The sequence below is a fragment of the Meriones unguiculatus genome, chromosome 12 (genome assembly GCF_030254825.1).
Source record: "Meriones unguiculatus strain TT.TT164.6M chromosome 12, Bangor_MerUng_6.1, whole genome shotgun sequence".
Taxonomy (NCBI): domain Eukaryota; kingdom Metazoa; phylum Chordata; class Mammalia; order Rodentia; family Muridae; genus Meriones; species Meriones unguiculatus.
In genome coordinates this window covers 77,044,570-77,062,981 of record NC_083360.1, presented here as the reverse complement: position 1 = coordinate 77,062,981, position 18,412 = coordinate 77,044,570, and the positions used below count along the sequence as shown (strand labels likewise).

General features: G+C 40.5%; 1 protein-coding gene and 1 non-coding gene across 3 annotated transcripts in view; both read left to right on the top strand.

The window, feature by feature from the left end:
* Positions 1-530: 530 nt before the first annotated feature.
* LOC132646968 (U6 spliceosomal RNA) lies at positions 531-633 on the top strand. The gene has a single exon (XR_009585288.1). It is a non-coding gene; the product is annotated as a U6 spliceosomal RNA (small nuclear RNA).
* Positions 634-742: 109 nt separating this feature from the next.
* Positions 743-18,412, top strand: part of Tm2d1 (TM2 domain containing 1) — a 32,450-nt gene continuing 14,780 nt past the window's right edge. For both annotated transcript variants that reach the window (XM_060365923.1, XM_060365924.1), the window contains exons 1-5: positions 743-940; positions 3,295-3,363; positions 8,885-8,993; positions 13,838-13,929; positions 18,179-18,252. In XM_060365923.1, coding sequence (XP_060221906.1) covers positions 769-940; positions 3,295-3,363; positions 8,885-8,993; positions 13,838-13,929; positions 18,179-18,252 — 516 coding nt within the window. In that variant the 5' untranslated portion in view covers positions 743-768. The remainder of the gene's footprint in view (positions 941-3,294; positions 3,364-8,884; positions 8,994-13,837; positions 13,930-18,178; positions 18,253-18,412) is intronic.

Sequence of the window (18,412 nt, the reverse complement as noted above, 5' to 3'; positions counted from 1 at the left end):
AGTTGTCACACGGTACAATGCACACTGCCTCTACGTAAACGCACTTGGGTCACTTCGTGACTAAGATGAAGGTGCTTTCAGGGGCTTCTAGACAAACTAAGTTCAACTTCTTCCAACCATCGGGAAACCCCCATCCTTTGGGGCCTCCAGGGCCAATGCTGGTGCCCACTAGGCTCTGAAACAAGCACCAGGTTGAACTCTGGGTCCCGCTTTCAGCATTTAAGCACCAGTTGGTGCCCCTCACAAGGAGCCATTACTGTCTGGTTGAGAAGATTCTCAGGAAACACTGTTAGAGAAGGGCCTCAGACTTTTCACTATTATTATTTTTTTTTAACTATTCATTTATTTCAGTGTGTGTGTGTGTGTGTGTGTGTGTGTGTGTGTATGTGCCATTGCACACCCTTCCTCCTTCCACAATCCTGCTTCCAGGGATTGGATTTAGAATATCAGGCTCAGGAACAATTCCCTCTACTCACTGAGCCATCTCCCTGACCTGGGTCTTTTTTCTTTTTTTTTTTTAAAGTTCCTGTGCTTGCTTTGGCTGGACATAAGCTAAAATTGGAACGATACAGTAACTAGCGCAGCCCCTGCACAAGTATGACAAGCGAACATTAAAAAAAACCAAAAACCCTCGTCTACGTGACTGTGTTAGGCTGCCCCACGGAGCAGCTTTTCGAACACCTACCCAGCCCCGACGGAGCCTGGCCCCTTTAAGGCCCTTCCTCGTCCCCGAAGCGGAACCGGAAGCGTGAGGACGCGGTGCCCAACATGGCGGCCGCCGTGCCCGCGGGTCAAGCATCCTCAGCGGCGGGGCCTCCGGGCTTCCTCCGCACCGTGTGGCTCGTGACGGTCGCCGCGGGACACTGGGGAGCTGCTGCCTCTGGCACCGTCGGGGGCGAGGAGACGTCCAAGTGTGAGGACCTCAGAGTGGGACAATATCCTCCTGAAAGCCGCCGCTCTCGGGCGCTCAGCAGGACCCCCCTTCCCCCCCCGGGCTGTGGGATGGGGACCGCGGCCTCTGCTGCGGCTCTAGTGATTAGTGGACCCCGGGAGGTGAGGAGGGATGTGAGGACAGAGCACCGAGCACCGAGTGCTGTCCCCTGGACCGACCAGTGGTTGGCGCTTCCTTTTCAGATCACTGTATTTTACCGGTTTTCTAACTTACTCAGACACACATCTAGGCATTGTCTCAAATACCAAAAAATGCAAAAATTGTTTGAAGCGTCCTTGAGAGTTTGCAGGTGTTGGAGGAGACAAGTAATTACTAGTGAGCCAATGCATGTTTCTTGTTGGTCATTAAGGTGACATATATCACCTCCAGCAATCCTCACCTGAACTTCAGGCACCTGACTGCTTCACTTTATGATCGTACACAAATGATTAGTATATATTTTTGAGTTAGTGAACCTCTTGGATATTTTAAATGTAATGTTTGTATTAATACTTGGTGAGAATTTATCACACCGACTTTTCAACCCCTAACTCCTTCCAACTCGCCTTCGGACCTCACACTCTCTTAATTTCGCTCTCCCTCCCTTTAAAAAAATAACCCAGGGAGTCAGATTTGTGCTGCTCATATCCTTGGGGGTGTGGGGCTGTTTACTGAAGCTTGGTTGACTTACCTGGGACCACACCCTTAAAACGATGGCTCTTTTAATTTAGAAGCCATCAACTGGCAATAGTTATGGTTGGGGGCACTTGGATGAGCAAATTATTTAAGTTTGTTTTCTCATGAATAAAACATGCTAATAACAGTGACTGCAACTTAAAGTACATTTATATTGATTTAATTAGCATAGCAGTGCAGATGAGAAACCTGAATTAGGATTAGGTGAATTGTTTTATAACAGCATGAGGTAGAGAAACAAGGTGACTTGTGTTGATACTCAAATAGCTACATTTGAGCAAAACTTTTGAGTACCGATGCAATGCCTCAGACATTTGTATACAGATACTCAAACCTGCAGAAGCAAGAAATATTCTTAAGAAAAATCCTAAAGTTAAGAAAATTCAGCCAGGTGTGGTGGCTCATGCCCTATAATCCCACCACTTGGGAGGCAAAGGCAGGCAGATCGCTGTGAGTTTGAGGCCAGCCTGGTCCACAAAGTGAGTCCTGGACAGCCAAGGCTACACAGAGAAACCCTGTCTCTAAATAATAATAAAGAAAGAAAGAAAAAATTGTAACATGTAGGTGAGTTGAGGAAAGGCATCATTAGATTTTCACAGACTACCTCTGATTTGCTAATCTTATCATTCAGGGAGTTTCTGACATACTTAGGTTAGCATTGTCTTAGGAATGACAAGAGTTTCCTAAGAAGTAAGTGAATTAATGTGGAACCCTGGTGAGAAGTCACTGAACCTGTAGAACTCTCAGGTGGTGACAACTGAACATTGCCTCAGTGGCCTAACTAAAGATGACATTTCCAGCAGCTGTTCTAAGCCCTAAATAAGGGTCAAGCTTTGACCAGAGACATCTTACATGTACCATACCTACTCCATTGGTGTGTGAACAAAAAAAATCTTTATACAATAAAATGTAAAAAACATTCTTATTGTCTTACCATCAATTAGAGAGTGGTTTTCTGTAACTTAAAGTTCTCCTGGAGTCACTGATCACACAGAAAACAGCCATCTTCCTGCAGTCAGATGCAACATGTCCTAAGCCTGAATCAGGACACATTTATACGACTGGATAAGCCAGTCAGAGTTTGAACCTCAGCATGTGCTTCTGTGGCATAGGAATAACAGTATCTTTTTGATTGGTTTGTGTTGCATGAAATTAAGTGTGAATTAGTTGAATCCAGAGCTCTGGAAACTGATTTGTTTTTAAACTTTAAATAATTTGGTGAAGATTTTAAATTTGATTGTTGCTTTGTATTTCCTAATTGATATTCTTTGAAGATCTAATCATTTGCTAGAAATTTATTTTGTATGTCTTCCCTATAATAATTTAATTTTCAACTATTATCTAGGCAACACCAAAAGTGTATTTGGGTGTTTGTTTTGTTTTGAGACAAGGTCTCTCTACATAGCCTTGGCTGACCTGGAACTCACTCTGTAGACCAGGCTGGCCTTAAATTCAAGAGATCCACTGCCTCTTCCTTCCAAGTGCTGGGATTAAAGGCGTACACCAACCACACCAGGTTTAAGAGCATTTTGTATCTGAATTTGTTGATTAGTACATACTTAAAGCCTCTTTGTACATGTGTCTCGAAAGGAGAATAGAAGACATTTAAAACATAGTATTTTATGCTATTAATGTAATTCAAATTTCCTTAACTTTTTAAACATATCTTTGTAACGATCCCAAAATAAATGATGCTACGCAAGAACCAGTTAATTGTACAAACTACACAGCTTATGGTAAGATTTCCAGAATCGTGTCTTTAAAACATCTTCTAAGATTTAACCTATTTCAAAGGGAACAGCATAACCCCTAAAGGTAATTAATAAGTGTGTTTTATGTTGTGTTAGACATTATTGTTCACTTCTCAGAACAATGTAGGTTTGGAAACTGGAAAAAAATTGCCAACATTCAGCTAATTAATTGGTTAATTAACTAATTAATTTGGGGGCTTGGGTTTGAACCCCGGGATCCTTGCATGCTCTTCCAGAATTATACCCTCTGTCACTAAGTTAAAAAACAATTTTTCTTAATTATTCCATTACCTTGTGTTTATTTATTTAAAACTTTAAAATCTGTTTACATAGCTCATTTTTTTTTAAATTTTTATTTAAGTTTATGTTTAATATATGCAAACAACTATTGTACATATTAGTTGTATGGTGAAATGTTGCTGTGGGTACGTAATACTTAAGTCAGGGTAAACATACCTTTCACTTTAAAATATTTCTAGCTTTTCATTTTCCAAGCTTTGTTGTAGAAATATATACAGTTATTTAGTTAGGGTTTTGTTTCCATCTTTTTTTTTTTCTTCTTCTTTCTCTCTCTCTTTTTAAGACAGCCTCTCACTGTGTAAGCCTTGAACTCACAGAGATCTTCCTGCCTCTTCCTCTCCAGTACTAGGATTAAAGGTATACACACTGTCTTAGTCACTGTTTTATTCCTGTGAAGAGCCATCATGACCGAGGCAACTCTTAGGGAAGAAAGTGTTTATTTGGGGACTTCCTTACAGTTTCAGAGGTTTAGTTCCTTATCATCATGGACTAGAGCATGGTGCTCAAACAGTAGCAGAGAACGCCACCTGATCCACAGGCAGAGAGCAAGACACTGGGCCTGGAGTGGGCTTTTGAAACCTCAGCTCCTACCCCCGGTGACATGCTTCTTTCAACAAGGCCGCATCTTCTTACTTTTCCCAAAGAGTGTCACTCCCTGATGACTAAGCATTCAAATATCTGAGCCGCTGAGAGCTCTGAGAGAGTTTTTATTCCAACTACCACACACGCCCAGCTAATTAGGACTTCTATCTCATTTTCTTAAGGAAAAAAATATTTTTTAACTTTATGTGTATGTGTCTGAGTATGTATATTGCACTGTGTATATACAGGAAGTCAGAAGAGAGCACTGGATTCCCTAGAACTGGAGTTAGCTGTGGATGTAGGTGCTGGGAATATGCAATACACATGTATACAGGTCAGGAGAATTTACAGTCCGTTCCCGCCTTTTACCCTGTTCCCAGGTGTCAAGCTCATGGTGACAGGCTTGGCAGCAAGGGTGCTTACTCACTGAACCATCTGCCCACCCTGTTTTGGTTTTTTGTTTGTTTTTTGAGACAGGTTTCTTTGTATAGCCGTTGCTGTCCTGGAACTCTATAGACCAGGCTGGCCTCCAACTCACAGAGATACTCCTGCCTCTGCCTCCCAAGTACTAGGAATTAAAGGTGTGCACCGCCACTGATGGACCAATTATTGGGAAAGAACTTGAAGCTGGATGGGGCAATACATACCTATTACCCCAGCACCATGGAGGCTGAGACCATTGTGAATTTGAAGCCAGTCTAAGTCCTATAGTGAGAGTTACAGGGGTCAGGAAGATGTTCAATAAACTACACAGAACTCTATCACCCATACTATACACTTGAAACATGGACTTCCCTATATCCTATGTATAAAAACAGTATGGTAAAGATTTTACATATGAATCGACTATCGAGATATTCAGAGAAGTGTTTTGATAATGGATAACACCTTATTCTAATGATTAAAGGGAGCATCTCTCATTCTAAATATGTCTAAGGCTAGGTGAAATTTAGTAAAGTGCTTCCTGTCTTAGTTGTTCTGTTGTGAGGAGACCCCATGACCAGGACAACTCTTATAAAGTATTTCAGCCAGGTGCACTGGTGGCACACGCCTTTTATCCCAGTACTTGGGAGGCAGAGTCAGGCAAATCTCTTGTGAGTTCGAGACCAGCCTAGTCTACAAATTGAGTCCAGGAAAGCCAAGGCTGCACAGAGAAACCCTGTCTCAAAAAACAAACAAACAAAAAGCATTTCATTGGCGGCGGGTGTACATATGGTTTCAGAGGCTTAGTCCATTATCATCATGGCAGGGAGCCTGTGGCACACAGGTAGACATGGTGCTGGAGAAGGAGCTCTGTATTCCGATCCAGAGCAGAAAGAGAGATCTGGGCCTACCAGGGGATTATTCTGAAACCTCAGAGCTCACCCCCAGCACGTGAGAGGCAGAGCACATGGATTTTTGAGTTCAAGGCCACCCTGGTCCACAGAACAAGTTCTAGGACCACAAGGGCTACACAGAGAAACTGTCTCAAAGAAACAGAAAAGATAGAAAGTACCGTATTAGACTTATAAATACTGTTTTGTCTCTTGAAGACCTGATTCTAGATAGTCTGCAGACAGATTTAACAAGGCTGTAAAATAAGAAGTTGACAGGAGGTGGTTTATGCCTTTAATTCCGAGTGGTGGGGATGGAAGGAGGCAGAGGCAGGTGGTTCTCAGAGTTCAAGGTCTGCCTGGTTTACAGCCTGAGTTCCAGGACAGCCAAGCTGCACAGAGACCCTGCCTGGAAAACAATAACAAAAAGGAAAGAAAAAAATGTTTTCAAAGTGTGTTAACGTTAGTTTTCTGTCACTGTGATAAAATACTTGAGATTAAAATTTTTAAAGGAGGAAAGATTTCTTTTTGCCTCATGGTTTCAGAAGAATCAGTCTACGCCTGGCTGGCTCTATTGCTTTTAGGCTTGAGGTAAGACAGAAACACTGATGGAAAGGCTTGGGAGAGGAAAATTGCTCATATATTTGGCAGCCAGGGAGCAGAGAAAGGATAGATAGAGAAAAGGGATAGTAAAAGTCATGCCCCAATGACAGCCATGTTAATAACCAAAATGCCTCCAAGAATTACCTGATATCTTCTGGGGAGCAATACCACCCCAATTTAGAACTATTGATGTAAGCCAAACATGGCGGCTCACATTTACAATCCTCTTAACGCTTGGAGCCTAAGGCAGAGGGATTATGAGTTTGACTGCAAACTGTCCTGACTCAAGACACAAAAAGCAAAAGACAAATAAAATTACTATCTGTTCGTGTATATTGCCATGTTTATAATTCTAGCACTCAGAGGCTGAGGCAGTAGGACTGTGTGAGGCCAGCCTGTGGTACATACAGAGTTCTCGTGTTCTCTCTCTCTCTGAATTTAAATCTAGCGCCCTGCCCATTGCCCTTTGTATACCTTAGCACTGTGTATATCTTACTTGTGTGTCTTGAGTCAGTGAAAGCAGCTATGTGAAAAAACAATTGTAGAAGTTCTTACTGAAAGCTTTCTCTGCTATACTCTGTGTCCTTTGTGTCATGATTCAGAGTAAGTCACTGCAGTGGGCCACTGAGTGTGTTTCTTTGAGTTTTATCACAGTAACTATAAAGCTCTGGCCTTAACCACAAGGAGTCTCAGTTGCAGTCTCTCTCTTTAGTGTAATATCCTAATATGATGACTTCTTTACTGTTTTTCCTCCCATTCATTTATTGTAATAGTTTTCAGTTGAGTCTGTGTCTTTTAAGTCCCACCATGTTTTAGATTTTTAAAGTGCATTAAATAAATAAAGTGTATGAATTGTATGGTTTGAACTGTGAGTGTTCCAATAGATGTCTCATAGACGGGTTTTGTTTTGTTTTTGACACTGTTTTCATGTACTACTCTGGCCTGAAAAACAAAACAAAACAAAAATCCGATTTGTTGGAAACCTTAGAATAGTTACAAACCAAATATAAAATATTTTCCTTTCATAATAAAACCTTAAGGTCTCTGTGTATAGTTTATTATACAAAGTTCTGTTTTTAGCATTAAAAAAAAAACTATGATCGCATCAATGCTAAATATAGAGGTAAGTGTTTGCTAAAACTATCCTAAAAGTATGAGTGCTTGTAATATTCATTGAGAGGATATACCTCAGTAGTAGAGTGCTTGCCTGCTCTTCAGTCCTTAGTAACACACACACACACACACACACACACACACACACGCTAACACACACAAATGCTATGCACCCATGCCTCCGTGCATACACACACGCAGATGACAAAGAAGAAAATGTTTCTTAAGGTAGTCATGTTGTCAGATGTCTTTAATACCAGCTCTTGGGATTGGGACATGGAGAAATGATTGATTTCAAGGTAGACTTTGGTTACGTGTAAATGAGTTTGAGGCTAGCCTGGGCTACATGAGACCTGCTTTCAAACAAACAAACAAACAAACAAATATATTGAGTACCTACTAATGCTATATACTTTGTGATACATAGTTTCGTATATTTAATCACAATGGTCTTGTGATCTTGGTGATCTTAGTGTCATTTTGACTTACAAGGAATCCAAAGGCTTGAAAGGTCAACCTTACTTCAAAGTTCTTTACACCATAAAGCTGTAAGAAGTTTTGCTTTTAGGACAGAGTCTGCCTGGTGCAAGTAACATCTGTACTACTTGTTTATATCATGTCTCAGGTTGTGAGTGTAGCTTGATAATACTAAATGCCGAAATAACACTACAACAAGACAAAATAGGATATATTTATAGCAGCCATTGTCTATCAGTTACTTTGTTGCTGTGGCAAAATACCGATAAAAACAAAGGAAAGGGTTATTTCAGCTCACAGTTTCAGGGGGCACAGTCTGAGTCGGCAGGAAAGGTCTGATGGCGGGAGGCAGCAGATCTCATTATGTCTGTAGTCAGGGAACAGCAGTGAATGCTGGTGTTCTCCTCACCTTCTCCATTCTATTTTTTTTTTTTTTCTGGGACAGGGTTTCTCTGTGTAGCCTTGGCTGTCCTGGACTCACTCTGTAGACCAGGTTGGCCTTGTACTCACAGAGATCTGCCTGCTTCTGCCTCCCTGAGTGCTGGGATTACAGGGTTGCGCCATCACGCCCGACTGTCCCTATTATGTTCTCATCTGCTGTCCCATCCTAAGGAATGGTGCTGCCCACGTTTAGGGTGTGTCTTCCCTAACTGGGCTAACCTTAATTCAGATAATTCCTCCGATGGCACAGAACTGACTGTCAAGCTTTGCCATCATGAATAATATAAGCTGGAGATATAACCATAGATGATGCTAAAATAACTTGATAATTACCAAATCGATTGCCAACAAAAATTCAAGTATTCTTTACCTTAAAGATGAAAAATTTTAAAAGCAGTAATATTTTATAGTTCTTTCTTTGTCATCAGAGGCAAGGGACTGAACTAGATGAGCCAGGAACCTTTCTAAGACAGCTTGGCAATATTTATATTATTATATGAAGAAAACACTATCATATTTATCTTCTAAATAATGTATTTCATGTATTAATGCAATTCCATAACTTACTATCTAAAGTCTTTTGTGAGATGTTACAGTGGAGGTAGTTTGTTATAATATTAGAGGTTCTTTTGTGCTTTGCCAGTCTTGAAAAAAAAAATTACTTTTTCTGTCTTTAGTTCAATGTTTTCCAGCACCCAACATAACTTGTAAGGATTTCAGCGGTAATGAAACACATTTTACTGGAAGTGAAGTTGGTTTTCTCAAGCCCATATCTTGCCGAAATGTGTAAGTACATTACTGAAAAGTAAAATGTTGGTTCTTGACTTTATGAAGTGAAAGATGAGATGTTATGGGAAGTCCCACAAATACAACATGTGTCTTCTTGCTAATGTTCGACAACCCTCTATTTCAAATTTATAGATACAGTACAGCCAGGAGCAGGGTTAGCTTGTGAGATAATAAAGGGTAGACACTGACTCAGGCCGTGTTCCCTGAGTTTATGTCACCAGTGAGTTATGGATAAATGTCATTTTCAACATTTGAGTGCAGGGAGGTATTTACTATATCAGAAAAACAATATTGGTCATTGTCTGTACACTGGTACTTCTCTCACTGCTGTGATAAAATACCAGACAAAAGTAACTTAAAGAAGGATTTACTCCAGCTCCCAGCTTGAAGGGTCCAGGCCATGACAGCAAGGACAGCATGGTGACAGGAGCAGGGTGGCTGGTTCATGTGTTCAGAGTCGGGAAGCAGAGACAGAGGGATGCTAGGTGCAGTTCACCCTCTTCTTTTTAGTCAGCCTAGGACCCCAACCGTGGAATGTGCTGTCCACATTTAGGGTGGGTTTTCATACTCCAGCCAAGCCTAGAAAGTCCTTCACTGGCATGGCCAGAGGTTTGTCTCCTAGGTAACCATATCCTGTCAAGCTGACAGTATTAACCATCACCCACTGGGTTTTGTCTTTGTAATAGATGAAAAGTAATGTTAGGCAGAATTCAGAAGCTAGATGAGTATGGGATAGGGAGGAAATGCCTCTATGTAGAGAACATTTTTTTTTCTATTAGAAAACTTACATTAAATTTTTGTGCTATTAGCTAAACAAATTATTGCTTTTCCCACTTTGTTTCATTTCTGGCATCATCTTAATATAACATTAGGACTATAAATGGTTGTGTTTTATTTGATGATACATATTTGCAGTCATGTTAAGAAGTAACTAATATTTGGATTTTTCTACAGGGTTTTTCCAGCATCCTTAGACATAATTAGCAATATAAAAGAGTGTTGAAAGGAATTGTTTCCTAGCACTTAGGTATTATTTATTCAGTTTTTAAGTTATAGGTTGGCATTTCTACCTTATCATTTCAAGTGACAGTTATGAAAAAGGTTCATGGCCCCTAAAACAACTGATAAATTCATCTGCTGAGAATCCCAGATCTCTCAGGTTGGCTCTTTTGTCATTTACTGTCACCGTAATTATTCTCTGCTACTTAGTTTTCAAGTAATCTGAGTTTTATTACAATATCTCAGGGTAGTTTAGTCTGAGAGAGACTGAGCTGTACTAAATATGCTTACAAGGCCTTGATGTCATTTTTAATGATAAAATAATTAAGGAAAACAGACACTTCAAGTCTTCTAGCCAGTTTACCCCCCTCACAGTAAATCAACAGATCCCAAATACAATTTTTAGTAAGCACTGAATCAGAACATGAGATTCCAATAGTAGATAGTTTTAGTGTAAGAGTTGCACACCCGCATGTCCTGCCATGTCACAGTTCCTTCTTCAGGATGCACAGTATGTGCAGCCAGAGGCAGCTGTGAACAGACTCGCTGGAAACAGACCTGCTGGATGTTCCCTTTCCGTTGACATGTTTGTTTTTCATATTCTTGCAAGCGTGTTTTTGAAACTATATAATATTAATACTTGATTAAAATTTCATCTCATTATTGCCGATATAGCCACTCTGTAATAGTCTCCAGAACCTGAAGTCTGGTAACCACATCTATTGATTACCAAGCCATTCAACTATTTATACTATTGACACTCATCTATATTAGGTGGAGCAGGTCAAATTCTTTTAAATTTCAGTAGTTTAGCAAGTAAGAGTTATTTTTCATGCATGTTGTGGTCTAGTTTGGGTTGCCTTAGAGTTCTGGGTTATGATGTGAGCAGGTGCTGGTGATCCCACACAGCCATGCAGGACCCAGTGTTTCCATGCCCTTGCTTCCTCTAGAGCCCTTTCCATTCTGACAGTAGGTGGGAGAGAGGACAGGGAATCCTTCCTAAGTATGTAAGGATGAAATCCAGAAATAACAAACCTCAGCCTTCTTTCCATTAACCAAAACACAGTTATGGTTGCACTGAATGGCAAGAGAGCCAGGAAATGTAGTTCAGGTGACATGAAAATTAGAAATCGCTTGGTGAATAACTAGACAGTCTCTGCCTTACCAGATTGTTCTTTAGCATGATTTACATACATAATTAATTTCTTTTGTGTTTTATTTCCTTGACTTGCCAAACTTTTAAATAATTGCTTCTATAATACTTACTCATCAGCTGTTAAACATTTTGTGTAGCACCATACTGGAATCCTTGCTTCTCTACCAAATGCTATTTATACTCTGTATTAAAATCACTGTACAACACTGGCTGTTTCTTTTTTTTTTTTAAGTACTCTCTCTTTTTTTCTCATACAAATTCAAATAGGAATCTTTTTCTTCTTTCTTTCTTTTTTTATTTACTATTTATTCAATTTTTATCTCTCCTAACCGTGTGTGTGTGTATACACATGTACATGTGATTGCCTGTGTAGGCCAGAAGAAGGCATTGAATCCCGTGGAGCTAGAGGCACAGCTCTAGCTATTGTGAGCTGCCTGATGTGGACACTGTGAACTGAATGGTACCCTCTGTGGGCAGCTGTACTCTGAACCACTGAGCCATCTCCAGCCACCTTAGCTTTTTTCTTTAATGTTGCTGTTCCCCAAACAATATCCTTGCTCCTATTTTTTGTTTGTTCATGAGGCAGAATTGGAATTTAATAAGACATGGTTTTAATGTAGATTTAAGCAAGGGCATGAAGAGACAGGGTGGGTGTGGTCAGGGGCCACAGCAGTGTATGTTCTAGATTAGGCTCGGACGTCTAGAGATAATCCCTGTTTTTGCCTTTGATCTATCCACCCTTTATGTGTGGTCGTCTTTATTATGACACCTAAAACTGAAACAGTTTCTTTTCCCTCTAATACTTGTCTCAGTGAATGGCACCTGTTCTACCCAGTTTCTTAAGTGTAGGTACTTGGTGGTCAGAGAAAGGGGGATCAAAAGATGGAGGGGAATCTGCACTATGTGGTGAGACCCTCAACAGACACAAGACAGAAAAGCCACTCAGAAGCTTTGGAGTCATTCTCTCCTTTCCCCTCAATTTCCGCATTAAGTCTGATTGCTTCTGTTTTCTTAGTGTCTACTGCGTTTCTTCACTTCTTTCTTCTGGGGTCTTGGAATCCTGATCCCATTTCTTCTATGTTCCAAATGCTGGGATTATAGCATGCCACCATATCTACCCTCAACCTCATGATACTAAGTATTTCTTGTATATTTGTAACTTAAATGTTCAATTTCTATTTCCATTCTCATCATACAAATAAATCCACACTTGTATATTCAGCGAATTTTTATTCAACACTAATTGAGTATCTCATAGATACCCCAAATTCACAAATCCAAACTAAGTTTTGATTTTTCTTTCAAGAACCATCCATTTCCATTTCCCCCAACTTCTCTAACCTCTTAAAATTTGGAGTGCTATTATTGCTTCTTTATTTTTTAACACCAGAAAATTTAACGTACTTTTTAACATATCTGGAATCTGCTGATTCTCATCGCTTCTTTTGCCATTACTCAGTCAAGCCATTATTAATTCTCACCTGAGCATTTTCAAACATTAAAACGTTTTGTCTTTGTGCTCAAATTTGATTTGTTAGCAGAGATTGAGCCATCAGTTCCTATTAACAGGGCAGTGTATAGTTCCTGTACCACTGTTTTAGGGTTTGGTTGTGTTGCTTGATTTGGCTTAAGGTTAATGGGTGGCAAACATGGAGAAGCTTAAGTGTGTCTGTGAGACTCAACTTTCCTCTCATATTTTGTTGAGATAATCCTGAAAAGAACTTGCTGAAACTGTCTGCACATTCTCAGCTTGAGCCCTAGAAAATCTCACTGACTGAAAGTGAATCTGTAGCTGTGATCAAGCTCAGGGTACCTCAGCCCTAAGCAGTCAGCTGAAGCAGGAGTGGTCTGTTGAAAACCACAGCCAGGGTGCCGGGAGTAGGTGTGAGAATAAGAGTTTGTTGTCTGTCTGTTATAGGCCATTGGGTTTGGGGTTTATGTTATGATATGCCTATTGAAAGAGACTCCATTACATTCTGCTTTTAGTGTAATGACCACAGGATTTGAAAGTAGAAATCAGATCCTATCACAGCTTAAAATCCTGTCCCATTTCTCCCAGAGTGAGAGTTGAAGTGTTAGTGGTGGTTAGCAGCTCAGGTCCTGCTCCCCATCCCTGTTCCCCCACTCACCTTATCTGCTTCCTTAACCTGCTTCTGCTACGCTGGCCTTAGTCCACCTCAGTCCATATAGTTACTGCCTTGCACCAGCCACTGCTCCCTGGAGACTGATAGGGCTTAACTGACCGTTAGGTCTTTCTTTGCCCACATATCCCTAGCTCATCACTAAGAAGCCGCAGCATTTGGGGCTTCCTGTATACTCCGGCATTCTGCTCCTTTTTGTTTGTTGGTTTCATATTATCTGGAATTTTTTTAACAAGCTGTACAATTAGATTTTAAAATATGTTTGGGTTTTTGCTTACTGGCACTTAAATGTGAGTCTCTAAGGGACAAGGATCTATGTTGCTTTATTTACTAAGCAACACATTATGTTTGCTATTCATTAAGCATTCATGTTATACTGTAAGCTTAGAATAGTGTTAGTTACATAGCCTCCAAAAAGACAAATGAGAGAATGGATGAGCGAGCAAGCCACTGAACAAATAAGCAGTAGCTCACAGGTTTGTTTTCTAAATGTTCACGTGTTGGCAATGCACGGCTGTGACACTCAACTTTTTAATTCTGTGCAGGAATGGCTATTCGTACAAAGTGGCAGTTGCGTTATCTCTTTTTTTGGGATGGCTGGGAGCAGATCGATTTTACCTGGGATATCCTGCCTTAGGTGAGTATGCTTTATCAAAAAATGGAAAAAAATCCTTGTGAAACTTGTTTAGAGTTTGTGTTTAATGAGCATATGCCTGTGGTTTAAATCTCTCTCTATAGTAGATTTGTGTGAGTTGCATGGAACATTTTTCTCTGAGAGTGTTCAGTTCTGCAGTTTGGCCAAAGCAGGCAATATTGGGCTTTCCTGTGTAGTCACTTTTGGAAAACACACTAGAGTGAAGGCTCATTACTTGACAGGAACTGTTGTGCCATGCTCAGCATACAGTGGCTGTACAGTAAGCATTTCAAAGTGTGTGTTTTCTCTCCAAAAGAGTGTCCTCTGCCAGAGTCATTGTCACTGTTGTCCTGAGAATAGAAACAACTGTTCTCAGTACAGGTTTGGCATTTTGGTGATCTCCATGAGCTGGAATGAGAGTCCCACAAACATTTCCCTTTTGCCCTGGTTGCTAATGCTTGTGGAATCATTTGTGTTTGACCATTAGTTTTGTCAAAGAACACTTTGATACGCTTACCTATATTTAAGCCTTCCAATTCTCTATGCTTTACTTACTATAGGACTCTACCTGCGTGTTGATCCCTCACTGAGCAAATGTAAAGTTTTTGAATTCTCGGCTTCCCAGCTAACAAAGCTAGCCCTAGTCTTTCATGTTACCAGAGAAGAAAGAGGAGTCTTCCTTTTGGGGGTTGGTGGGAGGTGTGTTTCTGTTGCTCATTTCTAAAACTAAATGTTATGGTACGGAAATAAAAGTCAGAGTTTCAGATACTATGTATGTTGACTTAGTTAACAAAGAAAATGAAGACTGTCATGGTGGCACACATCTTCAATCCCAGTTCTTGGGAGGCAGAGGCAGGTGTATCTCTGAGTTCCAGGCCAACCTGGTCTACATTCCAGGAGAGTCGAGGGGCTACATAGACCCTCTCTCAAAGAAACAAAAGCAAAAAGAGAAAATAGCTACAGGTTTGGAAAGATGGCTTACCTGGTACAGGAGCTTATTTCCAAGCCTAACAATCCGGGTTTGCCCTAGGACCCACATGATGGAAGGACAGAACTGACTGATGTTTTCTTCTTACCTCCACACATCGGTTATGGCATGTGTGTGCCCCCACTCCCACACAAATAAAATGTAATAAAAGAAAAAGTAGCTACTAAGGTATTGTGGAAGTAATGATGAAAATTGCAGTGTATATTTCTGTCTTGGTCAGGGTTACTATTGCCTCCGTGATACCCCAGAAGCAACATGTGATGAAACACCATGATCAAAAGCAACAAGGGCACGAAAGGGTGTGTTTGGCTTGGGCTTCCAAATCACTTTTTATCATCAGGGCAGGACAGAAACTTAAGCAAGGCAGGAACCTGGAGTGTAGGTGAGTTTTAATCTAGTAACATGGCTACTCTGGCAAAGGATTACATCTAAAGACTTTCTAGGTTTTTGTGTTCTAGCTGGAATTCAGACACACCCTTAGTGCACACCTTTAAACTCAAACAATGAGTAAGGAAAGTGACATCTAATTGAGGAGCAGACAAAGTGATGAATCAGAAAAAGATTTGACAGAATGAGTTAGAGATATAGGATATGCCCAACTCTCAAGAGAACAGCACAGGAAAGAGGCTACTTAAGAACATCACAGAGGGGGAGAAAAGGAGGGAAGTAGTGTGTGAGGCAGTTTTACAGAGACAAGTTATAGAGAGAACAAGCCAGAGAAGAAGCAAGAATATTAGAACATACTGCCAGAGTTAGTGTGAGGCCAAGCAGAGCAATTCAGTCAGAAACCAAGAGAGAAACCAGATTGAATTAGTCAGCTTGGAGTTTGTGCCAGAACAACTAGATTGAACTAGCCAGTGAGAGTTCAGAAAGTGCAGGAATGGCTGGGAAACTGCTCTCATCTCATACCCTCATCTGAGAAAATAAAAGCAACATTTACACTGGAGACAGGAGCTGAGAGGAATGCTGCTTATTGGCGTTCCCACTTTGGCTTGCTTTTTTTCTTTCTTTTTTTGTTTGTTTGTTTGTTTGTTTTTTCGAGACAGGGTCTCTCTATGTAGACCAGGCTGGCTTCGAACTCACAGTAAATTGCCTGCTTCTGCCTCTTTAGTGAGCCAACAGCTAAATAGCCAATACTACCAGCTGAATATCTATCTATCTATCTATCTATCTATCTGTCTGTCTGTCTGTCTGTCTGTCTGTCTATCTATCTATCTATCTATCTATCTTTGTTGTTGTTATTTTTGAGACAGAGTTTCACTTTGTTGTTGTGCTGTCCTAGAACTCTCTCTGTAGACCAGATTGGCCTTGAACTGGGATTAAAGGTCAGAACCACCACTATCTACCTGGTTGTCTTTCTTAGCGCACCCAGGTCTATGAGCCCAGGAATGGTCGCACCCACAATGGGCTGGGCCCTCCCACATCAATTACTAGTTAAGAAAAGAAATGCCCTGTAGGATATAGCATGATCTCCTGAAGGTTTTTTTTTTTCTTTTTGAGAGAGAGGGTCTTTCTAGTCCTAATCCTGGCTATCCCGGAACTCACTATGTTGTCTAGGCTGACCTTGCGCCACCTGTGCCTCCCAAGTGCTGAGACTGAAGGTGTGTGCCACCATTCTCAGTTATTCAAAACATTTTTAGCATTGTAGTTATTTATTTTGTGTACATTTATGCTGTGTATATGTGTGTGGGGGGGTCATCCACATGCCACACTACATGTATGATGTTTCCAAGACTTCTAAGTGCTGTATTGAATAAGAAAGGAAAAATGGGCACTCCTGTCTTCTTCCTGAGCTAGTGCGGGTGCTTAGGTTCTCCACTTCCAATGATGTTGACCATACAGTTTGTCATAGACGGCCTTAAGTGTGTTGATATATTTTTTGTTAAGATTTTTCTGCATCTATTGATGGGGTTATATGATTTCTTATAGGCAGTTGATTTGTATATGTTGAACCATTCTAACCACTGGTGCTAGGAAGTCAACTTGATCATGGTGAATAATTTTTTTGACATGTATTTGATCAGCCTGAGTGTTTTATTGAGAATTTTTATATCTTTGTTCATCAGGAAGATTGATCTCTACTTGTTGTTATGTCTTCATCTGGCTTTGGTGTCAGGGTAATACTAGCTTTGAAGAAAGAGTTCAGAGGTGTTGTTTCCTGTTTCATGGAGTAATTGAGAAGAGTTGGCTTTAAGATTTATTTATTTTATTTTTTGTATATGACTGTTTTGCCTGAATGTATGTATGTGTACAATGTGCATATCAGGGTCCCTTGGAAGTTGGAAGAAGACATTAGAACTGGGTGGTGGTGGTACACCCCTTTAGTCCCAGCACATGGGAGGCAGAGATCTCTTGAGTTCAAAACCAGCCTGTCTACAGAGTGAGTTCTAGGACAGCCAAGGCTACATGGAGAAACCTGTCTTAAAAAAAAGGGGGGGGATGGGAATAGGAGGAGGGGAAGAAGGAGGTGGCACTGGATCCATTGGAACCAGAGTTGCAAATGGTTGTGAACCACCATGTGAGTGCTGGGGCTTAAAGCTGGGTTTCCTGCAAGAGCACTCAGTGTTCTTAACTGCCGATGCAAAAATTCTGACCTCAAACTGGTCTCCACCTGTCTGCCTCTGCCTCTGGAGTGCTGGGATTAAATATGTGTGCTACCACTCTTGATTTTGACTGTAGAGCTTAAAAAAGTCTAGGATAAACTAAAGGTATTTGAGTTACCAGTCAAATTTTGGAATTTTACATGATAAGTATTTTTCTGGAACATTTTTTTGTGGCTTGATAGTGTAGATTTGAACTTTCTAACTCTGTTCAGTAAAACTTGTATCACATAATGTGTCTTGTCTGATCAGATCCATAAGGGGCTTTGCTTCTAAAAGGTATTAGCAGCCCTGGGGTGCTAAGGCTCTGTTTGTGTTGCTGCAACTCGTCTATGCTGCTGAACAGGCACATGAAGCTCTGCTCTCAGCCCTGTTGTGTGGAGGTATAAACATTTGTTTTTATGTTTTGAAAGAGTATATTATTTTTCATTTAGTTACCAATGTTTCTTTGTTACATGAGTTATTAAACTATTTTGTGACATTTCATGTACATGAAGTTCCTTTAAAATGTTCTTGCATTTTTTTTTTGGTGAGATTTGATTTTGTAAGATTCTACCTTTTATGGCCATGCTATAGAGTATGTGTTAGTTTGGTAGAAAACTAGAAATGGTTAGGTATTTATTAGACTTTCTACATTGTGATTATGTTCCTTGTGTTTTCCTAGGCTTGTTAAAGTTTTGCACCGTAGGATTTTGTGGAATTGGGAGCCTAATTGATTTCGTTCTTATTTCAATGCAGGTAAGTTAGTTTCTGTCTGGAACATGAACTACCTTTTCAATCAGCATGGAGTTTGGTGGTCTCTGTTGGTGTGTGTGAGACACTGCAGATACATTAGGAAGCAAATGATACGCTTTACAGCTTTTCTGCAGAAGCTGGGCCTGTGATTTTCAGTAAACAT